Genomic DNA, 12629 nt, shown 5'->3' with positions numbered 1-12629 from the left:
CCGAATCTCTTGCTCCTCTCTGGTCAAACCAGATCCAAACTTCAGGTGTATCTTGGCAGCAGTGAACGAGTCCTCCAGGCAGCTGAAAGAAGAAACAAAAGCTCTCCTTGTCAAGGGAACCAGGAGAAGCTGTGGCCTTGTGGGCAATTGCTGATTTCAACTCACCCAACCTTCTGGAACTGCTCTGCCGAGTTGTTCCAAACATACCTGATCTTCTGCACCTGGATACACCTCACCTGCCAAGAAAGAGGCCCAGACAAGCCATGAGCAGAGAGTCTAGACAGGCAACTGACCTCAGGGCATTGTGGGCCCACACAGGCTTTCCTGCCTGGGGAGAGTTCCATAGGTGGAGAGCAGTGGACAGGAGGGCCTATTGAACAGATAGAAGATTATGTTTCTGTCCTTCATTCTTTTATTTTTGAGGTTTTTGCAAGGCAAGTGGGGTTAAGTGGCTTGCCCAAGGCCACACAGCTAGGTGATTATCAAGTGTCTGAGACAGGATTTGAACCCAGGTACTCCTGACTTCAGGGCCGGTGCTTTATCCACTGAACCACCTAGCTGCCCCTCTGTCCTTCATTCTTGAAGAGGACCATGACAACAGGAGATGATGCCATGACAAATGAGGGGCAGGGGAGCTGTGCAAAATCACAGAGCCATCTAGATACAATATGAATCAGGAAAGCTGGAGATGGCCCTGGATGCGAGTCAATCAGTGTTAAGTAATGTAAAGTCACACAGTGAATAAGAGTCAAGTATCTGAGGCCAGAGTTGAACTGGACTGTCCTAACTCCAAGGTCAGTGTTCTATCCACTGTGCCACCCAACTGCTCCACACAGCAGATACACACTAAAAGAAAGGCAGTAATGTGTGGTAGAGAGATGGCCATTCTTCAAGTCAGGAAGACCCAGGGCCACATATTATCTGTGTGACTCTGGGTGAATTATTCAACTCTTCAGTCAATCCAAAAGCACTTATAAAGTGCCTACTGAATACTAAGTTATCGCATTAGGAATGTTAGCTACAGGAGCGGCTAGGTGGCATAGTGGATAAAGCACCGGCCCTGGAGTCAGGAGTACCTGGGTTCAAATCCGGTCTCAGACACTTGATAATCACCTAGGTGTGTGGCCTTGGGCAAGCCACTTAAACCCGTTTGCCTTGCAAAAACCTAAAAAAAAAATGTTAGCTACAGGAAAAAATTTAGGGATCTCATACTCCCAAAGAGAAAACAAAATCATCACTTTTATAAATAATCTAATGTTTTATTTAAAGACACCAAGATAGTCCCTAATAAAAATAATAATTTCACCAAAGTAGCATAATATAAAATAAGTGTTCTTGAATGAATAAATGGACAGATAGATGGATGAATGGATGCATGAATTAATGTAATAGCCTATAAGGTAAAGTGTGCTGAGTCAAAGGTAAAGCCTGCACCAGATATTCTAGGAAAAGTTAAGGAGGAAGAAAATATTTCAGCTAGGGGAACTTGGGAAGATTTCCTAGAAAAGGTGGTGCCAAGCCAAGTCTGGAGGAAGGTGACCAGCCTGTGTAAATGCCTGGAGGTGTGAGTCCAGAAGGGAGTCCAGTTTGCCTGGGACTTAGTCATCCACAAGGTGTCCTTACACGGGTCAGCTCACATCCCACCTCTGGCATTGCCCTTCCTGCTTCCTAGTCAATCAATGGCCCACTTCCCCTCCTGTCACTATACACAGTTGGAATGTGATTCTCCCACAATAGGTGAGTTCTCTGTTCTTATAACAAAGCCCTCACAGGGTAATTGTGAGGATCACAGATATCTGTCAAGAGCTTTGCCGAGGGCCTGGCAAACAGTAGGTGCCTAATAAATGTGTGTTACCTTCCCTTCCCTTCCCTGTTCCTCCTACACTGTCTGGCATAACTCTACACCATCCTTTCTGATTTTCTAAAATTGACCACTCCCAGTGTCTTGGACAGGACAGAAACTATTCAGCAACAACAAGAGGCATTCTGTTTCCCCGATCTTCCTTAGCATGCCATTTAAGGCTTTGCCCAACTTGACTCCAGACCACCTTTCTAGCCCAAGCTCCTTGAGTCTCACTCATAGCCTTGGAGCTCCAGGAAGGTGAGCTTCCCAGCTGCTCCTGGGGCCATGGAAACTAGTAGAATGGTTGACCCTTGCCCCTAGGTAGATGAAGGATAGACAAACAGGATTGGTAACTGAACTGAATGGCATGGATTCAATGGTGTAGACATGAAGCAACCACAGGATGCTTGTTGACTTGGCAAAGAGAAATTGATAACGATGTTAGATCCCCTTTTGTCTCAGGACTGGGTTCCCATTACTCTTGGGTCATTTCTGAAGCTCCTGAATGTCTAGCAAGTCTGGCTGTCCTGGGAGGAGAGTCAAGAGCCTCTCCCTTCAGCAGCCTGGCCTTCCTGGAGGTTGGAGTGGGAAGGAACAAGTTAATTCATCAGAGTATCAGAGTGGACAATAATCGGAAAAGCCAAAGATTTCTCTTTGGAAAGAAATTTGATTGTCCTCTGGCTGCTTCCAGGCTGAGCTCCGGGCTGCTAGTTAAGCCCTGCTATTCTCAGTCTCTGGGGACATTATGAAGGCAAAGTCCCTCAGGGAAGTGAGTTACTGAATCCCACAGAATAAACTCCAATGACCTGGGGATCATGTGGGCAGCAGAAAAGACAAGCTGGGTTCTAATCCTAGCCCCTGTCTCTTCCTGCCCTCTGGGTCTCAATTTCCCCATCTGTAAAATGAGAGGCCCCACTCAGTTTCTAAGGTTCCTTTGAGCTTTTGAGCTGGGGTCCTAAAATGAAATCACTTCATGTCCCTCACCACAGTTTCCCTATCTGTGAAACTGGGAGGGGCTGAACTGGATGGCCTTTGACCCTTCCCAGCTTGAGAATGCCTATGACATTTGTCCTGCTTTCTTTTTTGTAAGAATGGAGTGGTTCCCACTGTGAAGAGAATTCCAAACATCCCTGATGAGCTACTTTGTTCCTTCAGATGGTAATTTTTTCTCTTTTTTCTCCTAAGCAAAATGCGATATCATTTAGGAGATGACCAAGGCCAACATCTGGACAGATGCTCCCTGCTTCCCAGTAATTGTCAGAGCTGCCCATCAACCCTGCCACCTTCCATATCCTACTCAAAAGGACATGGTCTGGGAATAACTGCCCACCAACACAGGGAGGTAGGGTTGCTTGAAGTCATTGGAGTCCAGTGACTCAGCAGGCCCAACTGACCCAGATGTCCTTCAGTGATGCAGCCTCCTGAGCCTATCCTGTGTGTTTTGCCCTGAACTGATCACCTGAAGCCCACACCAACATGTCATAACTGAATCATATCTATGTATAGAACTGTTTTGGGTAGCTCATTGCAAATGTGGATTCTAAGTAGAGAACTGTGACTCAGGTGTGGATAGGGTGCTCCCAGGTTCCTAATGCAGAACATACCAGAAGCCCCGAGTCATAGAACCAGGCAGAATTTAGAGAGAGTAGGTATGCAGCCTATAGAGGTGCCAACCAGTGAGCCTTGCCCAGTTTTGCACCAGGCACACCTCAGACAAGACAGGTCTACACAAGCCTCCTTCAGCTGTTCATGGGTTGGCCTTCCCAGTACTGCTCCCCATCTTCCTGAGCAGGGTCCCCGAGGTCCTGAATGCCTTCCAAAAGAGGGAAGTAGCTCTTGGGAAGGCAGTCACCTAAGACTGCTGGGGCAGCAGCTCAGTACAAACGTGAGGAGATGTGAACAGATTCCCAGAGTCCCACTGCCTCCTGGGCCACGAATGGTGCTGGGGGCCACTAGATTGTGGGAGCACCCTTCTTCCCCTTCAAGAATCTATGCTAACTGCCTAGCTGTGTGACCTTGGGCAAGTAACTTAATCCCATTGCCTTAAATTTTAAAAAAATTAAAAAAAAATAATCTATGCTGACTCCCTTCCCACAGTCAGTGGGACCCAGTTTGAAAAACCAAGTAGGGACTCAGGTCTCACAATTCCCTTGCCCTCTCTGGTCCTTGGGTATCTTGCCTATAAAATTAGGGCATTAGATTGGATGGGCTCAGAGCTCCCTCTTAGCTCTCAATCTGATACACTGTGGTTGGTCATAAGGGGCCTCACCCCAGGGCAGAGCTGGCTCTGTAGCTACTGGGGCAACCACAGTGGGGCAGAGGATGGACCCTCATCACCTCCCCTCTGGACTACATCATTTAGCGGAGTTGGGCTTGTTGCCCTTGTCCGGCCACTTTTCAGTCACGCCTGACTCTGTGTGACCCCATCTGGAGTTTTCTTGGCAGAGATACTAGAGTGGTTGGCTGCTTCCTTCTTCAGCTCATTTTACAGAAGAGGAAACTGAGGCAACCAAGGTGAAGTGACTTGCCCAGGGTCACACAGCTAGGAAGTATAGGAGGCAGGATTTGAACTTGGGAAGGGGAGTCTCCCTGACTTCAGCACACTATGCACTAGGGCTCCTTCTCAGGACATCTAAAAGTACTTAACTCTCTTCCAGACATGAGCCAGATCCTGGAGATACAAAGACAAAATGAAAAGTCTCTGCCCTCAAGAAGCTTCCAGTCTCTGGGAGGAGACAGCATGTCATCTGAGTACAGATACATGAATAAATACAAAGTTACAGAGAGGTGCCAGCATCCAAGGAGACTGGGAAAGGCCAGATATGGCTAGGGAATGTGAAGAAGCCACATCCCCTCGACCTGGACTGTGTAGATGCAGAAGCTGGTTAAATAAACCAGAGTACAAGGAGAGCCAGTTGGTAAACTTACCCAAATACCACAGAAATCAGCAAATGCTACAGATCAGGGCTTCAGTTATAATTGCATCGATTGCCCAAACTTAAGAAAGTAATGGAGGAAATGACCATCTATAAATTTTACTTTAAAGGGTTTCTTGTGTGCATGTTTTGGTTTTATTTATTTATTTCTTGGAAAGCCAGTTGTTAAACATTTACCAGCCCACCCCTTATACAACCCACAAGGAATCTTAAGATAAATCCAAACACAAACATCTCCTCCCCCAGCATCTTCCTTTAATGCCTCCTCATGGCCCAGCTCTATCACCCCAGTCCTCTGAAGGTATCAAAGCTGCCCAAATATGGCAAATTCTATGTGGGGGAAAGACCTACCATTCTAGGAATGAAGGAAATCCAAGAGGTCATTAAGCTCAACTTTTTTCCTTTCACAAAGGAAAGAATCGAGACCCAAAGAGGATCTGTCCACAGTCACTCAGGGGGTTATTCCCAAAGGTAGGACTCCCCACTTTGTCACCCTGCTTTGGGGCCTGGGGATAGAACTGTGAATGTGTCCAGGGCCTGGATTGGGCAATGATTCTTCAAGCTCATCTCCTGAGGCCCCGGGAATCACCCAACAGAATCCTCTGCTCCCTGACACCCTGCTAGATGGCACACTTGGGATGCTTCACCAGGTCTGCTGCCCAGAATGCCACTCACCTTTAAATCGGGCCTGATGATAGCTCGGTTGATAACATAATCCTCATCAGTGATAAGGGGATGGTCCGGGGTGAGGCTGATGGAGCCTAGGGAGTCTAGGGATGACAGGTAGATCCACATGACCTTTTTTCGAGAATATATTTGAAATTCATCCTGGTAAAACAGACCCCCAGCGACCAAGAAGAAAGGAAAAACCATCAGCCCAAAGGTCACCCCAGAAGGGCTGTCATCACAGTCCTGCAGGTTCCCCAACAGGGTTTTTCCTATAGTTTGATGGAGAGTGGTGGAGGGTTTTCTTTTTTTTTTCTGTAAATAAACATTGCAGCAGTTGGATTCAGGGACTTAGTGAAGGAAATCTCCTAATTATCTATTGAAGGGCTTAGCATCGAGTCAGCAGCACATTTACATATGACTGGAGGTTCTTGGCTCATATGGGAAAACATATTGGGGATTCCTGGAAGAATGTGCCCTGGTTCCTGTTTGTATTTCTCTGCAGGATCCTGCAGAACAAAGTGGTGGTGGGAACCTCATGGACTTCTGCTCTAAATAGATGTCTTGGATCCCCTTCTTCTCCACCTCTCAAGCAGGTATTTGAGGGTTGGAATCATCGAATCTCTGGGAATCTTGTCCATGCCCCTGAGACAAGCCATATCATCACTCTAGGCCTGTCTGCTCATCTATAAAATGGTGGTAGGGATGAGGGCAGTGGTGGGATTCCCATTTTACATCAGTAGAGTAGAACCGATACCTACTTTTATGTTGAGTTCAGTGAAACTTGTTAAAAGGGCAGTTGTAATTAGGGTTCTCTCTAAGGTGAGCTCCCAGGCAGCCACCCAATGTGGAAATCACAATTTTATGAAATCACAAGAGCATTGTCTAAGCCCCCATAGTAATGTTCATTCCATCCAAAGGTGAAAAAAATGTCAGAACTATGCTTTTAATATTTTTTATTCATTTCTTAAGACTCATTATGTCTTTGATGAAAAACTACACTTTAATTCCTTCATTTTTGTTACTTCAGTAAACAAACATATAATGTAAAGAGAAAAAGTGCTGAACAAGTGGGGTGACAAGCTGTCATTTGTTTCCACTTTGTGTAAGGCCCAAAATTCCCCCAAGAAATTTTGAGTGCATGTGCTCCCTGAACAGTGAAACTGATAGGAAGTTGGGACACAATGAACCAATAGAAATATGGATTTAAGGATTATTTTATCACCCATTTCGGAAGCCATGGAAGGAGGAAAAAAAAAGTTAGAATAGGTAGAATGAGTTTTGGTTCTGCATATGTTCCAACATTGGCTGCTGTGGTCACATGGCTGCTTTCACTCCATAAGAATATGTTAATAAAATATAATCTAACTTTATTGTTCTTACTTGTGCATTAAATAATGAAATATTAAAATGTTTCAGTATATCTTTTTTGTATACTTAAAAGTCATTGTGCAGAGAATTAATTGTTAATTTATTTGAATCCCACCACTGGATGGGGGTTTGAATAGGTTCCCTTACAACTCTAAATCTAATTAAATCTAACTTACATATAGAATCTATTCAAAGTAATCAGGGACAGCAGGAAAAGTTTCCAGTAAGAAAACACATTTTTAGCTGATCCTAGGAGGGTGGCAGGGTTTCTAAGAAAGTGAGAAGAGGAGAAAGAGTATGTTGGACATGGTAGACAACATAAAAAGTTTAAGAAACAGAGTGAATGAGGCTAAAATACAGATCATCAGCCTGTAGGTACTATTTTTAATCTCCATTTTACACATGAGGAAACTGAGGTTGAGAGAGACAAAGTGGTCTCACTTTGTTCTCTCAGGGCCACACCACTAATAGGTCTTTCAGGAAGATTTGAATTCAAGTCAAGCTATCTATCACACTATGCCATTCAGGGAGACTGAGGACTAAGATTGAGGAGGGAATAAAGGGACCAATTCCTTCATGATAAGAGAAGGAAAAACCTGGTCTTAGTGAGAAAGGTTACATGTTTCTAAGAGACTGGGACAAAGAAAAAGGCAGCAAGAGATGATAATAGGATCACTGGGGTGGAAGTTAAAGAGAAAGAGACTTGTGCCTAGCTGGGAATTAGGAAGAGCTCTCTTCTTGAGTTCGAATCTGACCTCAGACATTTAGTAACCCTTCACAGCTCTCCAGTCTTCTGACGCCTTCCTATCCCACTTACTCTAGGAACCAACTAGGTTGGTCTTCCTGCTACTCTTTCTTACCTTCCCTCCATCTCCTGATGTCCCCCACCTCCCTGGCTACCACTCATGCCTGTTCCTTTGCCTCCTTGGTGCCTTCAAGATCTACCTTTCCCAGCTTCCATTGATGCAAGCACCTTCCTCTAGAGATTGTCAGAATCCAATCAGTCCCCTTTCTTTGACCTTAGAATAATGTCTGGCACATAGTAGGTGTACTTCTTGCCTAAATACATTATCTCATTTGAAGCCAACAACAAGGCCATGAGGAAGATGCAGTTCTTATTCTCATTTTATAGACACTGAGACCAAGACCAGAGAAGTCAATTGTCCAAGGTAACATGGTAAATGCAAGGAGGGACCCAGTCAGACTTGGGCCTTAGGAAGCTCATTTTGGCAGCTGAGCCTCAAGAGAGGGGCTGGAAGAAGGAAGAGAATCAAAGCAGAGAAATCAAGTGGAATTCAGTCACCTCCAGCCTAACACACCTTGGCAACTGCAAGTAAAGAGAGGAGAGAGAGATGGGACAGTGGAAATAGCAGGGAGTGACTGCAGATCAGATACCAATCAGACTGGTGGGCTAAAGGAAAGGAAGGAAGCCAGTAGGAGGCCTACTGGGAGTCTGGGTGACAGGGAAGAAGATGGCACCCTCAGTGGGAATAGGACAGCCCATTGGAGAGGAGGACAATATGAGTTCCCCACAGACCCATGTGTGAATGTTATGAAGATATAATAAAATAACATGCAATTCTATGTATAAATATGTCATTTGTATCTATATGATAGTTCTAGACACTTAAGGGACACAGAATCATTCATGCCCCTTGCTTTGCTAGAACAGAAAAGGATCTTTTCAATATTCATAAAAGGCCTGCATGTCTGTGGGTAACACATATAATATGCAGGTATGTATGTGTGTTATTGTATAAATATAACAATATGCTATAAATATATGCCATATACAACTGTTTCAGTCACTAAAGGGTCACAGTAATATTCATATTACTAACTTCCACAGAAATACGGCCTATGGTAAATGAGGGACAGGAAAATGAAGTTACAGATCCTAGGTGAGAAAGTTGTGTTTCTACTTGTAAGATAAACTGGAAAACTGAAGGAATTTCTGAATACTTCCTTATTGGGGCTGTTTTTAGTGGTGGTGGCAGTAGTTTTGGCTTGCTCTTTGGCCTTAATTATCTGAATAATTTCTCCCATTCTTTCCTAGGTATTTCTACTGCCTCAATAATTGGGTCAAGTATAAAATAACCTTACCGGTCAAAGGGCAATGGAAAGGTGCATGATGGGTGTGAGCTGGTTTTAACAAGCAAATGAGGTTAGGCACGAGAAGAGGTATGAAAAGTGTTGTCAGAAAAGCATATGACCAAAATAAAAAGGGCTGTTAGCGTAGTGAGAGGGAGGGATGACAGCCCATATGGTGTACTGGAATGGCAAGACAACCCAAGAAAGGTCCCCAGCACAATGAATGGACTTTCTTTGTGAACTTGGGGAGGACACTCAGGATGGATAGGAATTTGGGGTTTCTCTCTTCATTATGGCTGTGGTAAGGAGGAGGAACTTCTCTATTACCAAGCTCATTGAGCAGGTGTAACTCTCCATAGTTTGGTCACCATACATACTTGACCAGCAGCTCTAATATATCTTGAATTCAAAACTCCTTTAGAGTCTTAAGAATTATTGAATCCTTCCCCCATCAACAGATTTCATTTTATGTATTATATCTATTGTTATTATACTAGAAATTAAAGCAACTTAGCATTATTATAAAAATAACTTTAACCAAAAGGTCTTTCTTCAGATCATTCTTTGAGAACCGCTCTTGAACAATATTTCTAAATCTTGGAGTATCTTTAGCCCCACTTCTCCCCCTCCCCCCATGACAAAGTCAAAATTAGCATTAGCTCTGCTCACCTGCCCAAGGTTCCTCTCTTCTCTAAGATTCAGATTTCACAGGATTCCCACTGCCTAAGACAATGAGGGTACTTGAGAACAGAAACTACCCCAGACAGAAAACATTCTCCCAGGGGCTATCCTGGCAGAGCCAGGCCTGTATCACAGACTCCTTAAGTTCATCCAGAAAGGCCCAAGTGCTTGAGTCCTGAGCTCCCCTGAGAGTTAAGTATAGTTCCCCACCAGAAATCCCCACCACTGGTCCTCTGAAGTCTTTGGTTTACATGAGAGCTGGAAAATGTTGCTGTCCTCCTGGGTCAGACTTAGAGAGAAGGGGTGATAAAAGAAAAGGAGGCAGTCCTCTCCATTTGGAGAGGAAGTCAGGCCTGTGCACTGGGCAGAATAATAGTGGAATAGATGATTTGTTCACCGAGAGATTGATTTACAAAGGGTTCCCCCTAAGTACTTCTCCCCATACCTGGGGCATGAGCATCTCCCATGAAGTGGATGCTCCTCTGCCAGCTCAAGTCTAATACCTGAACCAAGCCAAGGGAGTCCTTTCTGGGCCCACCCAGAAGTTATTCAAGTGTCCAAAGACACCCTTCATGAGAGTGTGCCGAATGAGGGGGGTCAAGAAGAAACCAAGAGATGCTGCCTTCATTATAATACAGAGCTGAGCTACACAAATCATCTTTGGACTTGGACTTCCAGTCACCAGTGAATGCATAAAAATGTGACATCAAAGCCAAATCTTTATTGGTTAAGGTTAAGAAGTATGCGAATGATAAATCAAAAGGCCTTTAAAATGAGAACGTTTCTAAAAATGTATTAAGGCATTTCTTATCTTTTAGAAAGAAACCCTTAAAAAGAAAAAGAAAAAGAAACAAGCAGGAAATAAATGAAATGTTGTTGCCTTCCAGTTCAGAGTAAATTTTTTTTTAAAGAAATGACTTTGGGAATCAGGCTCCATGATAGTGATCTGCAATCCCTGTCCAGGGAGCCTGATGATAAACCCCTACAGTTGATTTCCTGACCTGGAGGACAGGTAGCTAGTTACCATCTGTGCTGACAAGCCCCTTTGCAGGCCTCCTTAATGGGAAGTCTGAACAATCCAACCATTGTGACTTCATCTGATTAAATACCTTTTCTGGGTCCTTTTCATGTAAATGACCTAGCTGGAGCTTTCAAACATGGGTTCTCAAATCATATTTTTACCCCAGGCTCTGATAATAAGAATGTTAGGAATAATTGAGTTCTTGTCTAATTACATAAAGGCTAATTTAGAAACTCATTTATTTGGAGATTTCTAGCACAGCAAATCCATCCAAAATGACAGACGAGAGAAAGTAATTAAACATTAAAGCTGAAATCAACTTAGAAGGAAAAACTGAAGTGGGTTCCTTCTGCTCTGATTAGTTGGGGGACAGGTTAGGAAGGCAAAGTAGGAGTCCTTCATGGGGTTTCAAAAGTGCAGCTGTAGGAGGAAGAAGACAGAAAGTCAGTTGACAACTTTGCCTCAGGACAAGAGCCTTGTGACCTGAACTGTTTTTCTAGTCTTTCTAGTTAATGTGCCAAAAACCATAACCAATCAAGCCCACCTCCTGCCAAGGAATGAAAGCATACTGAGACTTTTATGTAATAGGGTGATGGCCCAAGAGGCACCTGGGAATGGCAATGCCCCCTCAGGAAAAGTGGGGTAGCAGCAGGATACCCTCTGAAATCCCAGCAATGAAGAGTTATCCATGGAAGGACTATTTTGATGCTTCATGATGGTTGGGGAGCAAGGAGAACCCTGAATTTCAGAAGGTTATGGTAGTCAGACACAAGCTCCGATGGAGAAAGCGAGTATGTACTGCAGGGAGGACCAGACTTGGAGATGGAAAGACCTGGATTCAAATCCCACTTCATACAGGTTCTAGTTGTGTGTCCCTGGGAAAACCACTAAGACTCTCAACTTCTGCCTACTTAGTGGACAAATGAGCTGGGTACAATGGCTTCTGCTGCCCCTTTGAAATCAAACTCTAGGACCTAGGATCCTTTCGATCTTGAAAAACAGGGAAAAGTGTTGAGTTTAAGTCTGACAATGAACCAACATTGGCTTTCAAAAAATTAGCTTGGTGGAGAAAGAAGAGGTTCATCCCTGATAATTCTGCTACCAGTGACAGACTTGCTCGGTAATATATAGAAAATAGCCTGGCACGCAGCCCTGAGGGACCCCTTCCACTTCTGGCCCTCTAGTGTGCACCTAGAACAGGAAACAGGGCAGCAGTCTAGAAAACAAGGCTAACTGCCCTTCAGCTAAATGTGGCCTCACTGCCCAGTGACCACCTAGTGGCCGTATGACTGCTATAATTATGTTTAAAGAATCCATCAGAGCAACCCTGATATCATCACTGTAATTGAAACCAGCAAACTAACAAATAACTCATGTGATCTTCTTGGAAAGTAGGTGTGAGCCATTAGCAAAGATGGTTTAGAGTTCACTGAAAGTCAATATGAAACCTCATTGCATGGGTTCTGGGTCAGCATTCTTCACAGAACTCAGACTGAGAGGAAGTAAGATGGCAACTCATGTGCCAGGCTGGTTTTACAGGAGATGGGAGGAGGGACTCTCCAAAGCATGAAACATAAATGAACCACAATCTGTGTGAGTCGGCAGTGAGATAGAGCAGCCAAAGGACACATGTGAGCACCAGTTTCATGGAGAGAAGTAGTGTCCAAGACCTGGCTGGTGAGAACCCTCATGGTCTTCCCTGGTCCGGTTGCACTTGGAGAAGCAGATTGGGTACAGGAAAGCTGTGCCCACCTTGGAATGCTACTTCAGTTACTCATGCCAGCACAGGAGGAGTAATTAAGTAATTAGAGGAACTAAGGGCATATAGTCCTGAGGAGAGAAGACTGGGGGAAGGGGGAAGCCACAGGAATGTATTTGAAGAAAGGATGTTGGGCAGAGAAGGGATCAGATTCATTGTGTTTGACCCCAGAGAAGAACCAGGAACAAAAGGGGTAAAAGTTGAAAAGAGAACAATAGAGGAGAGGGGAGGGAAACAACTTACTAATAATGAGAACCATCC

At 44.3% G+C, this 12629-nt stretch overlaps 1 protein-coding gene across 6 annotated transcripts in view; it reads right to left on the bottom strand.

Moving 5' to 3' along the window:
- The window catches only part of LOC141490570 (putative cation-transporting ATPase 13A4), a 195360-nt gene that overhangs the window by 162669 nt on the left and 20062 nt on the right, over positions 1-12629 (bottom strand). For 5 of the 6 annotated variants that reach the window (XM_074190622.1, XM_074190614.1, XM_074190617.1 and 2 more), the window contains exons 3-5: positions 5455-5607; positions 166-236; positions 2-82 (exon numbers count right to left, since the gene is read on the bottom strand). In XM_074190622.1, the coding sequence (XP_074046723.1) occupies positions 2-82; positions 166-236; positions 5455-5607 (305 nt within the window). The remainder of the gene's footprint in view (position 1; positions 83-165; positions 237-5454; positions 5608-12629) is intronic. The other variant, XM_074190618.1, reaches the window with a different exon arrangement.

The sequence above is a fragment of the Macrotis lagotis genome, chromosome 6, assembly GCF_037893015.1.
Source record: "Macrotis lagotis isolate mMagLag1 chromosome 6, bilby.v1.9.chrom.fasta, whole genome shotgun sequence".
NCBI classification, from domain to species: domain Eukaryota; kingdom Metazoa; phylum Chordata; class Mammalia; order Peramelemorphia; family Peramelidae; genus Macrotis; species Macrotis lagotis.
This window is presented reverse-complemented; position numbering and strand designations above follow the sequence as displayed.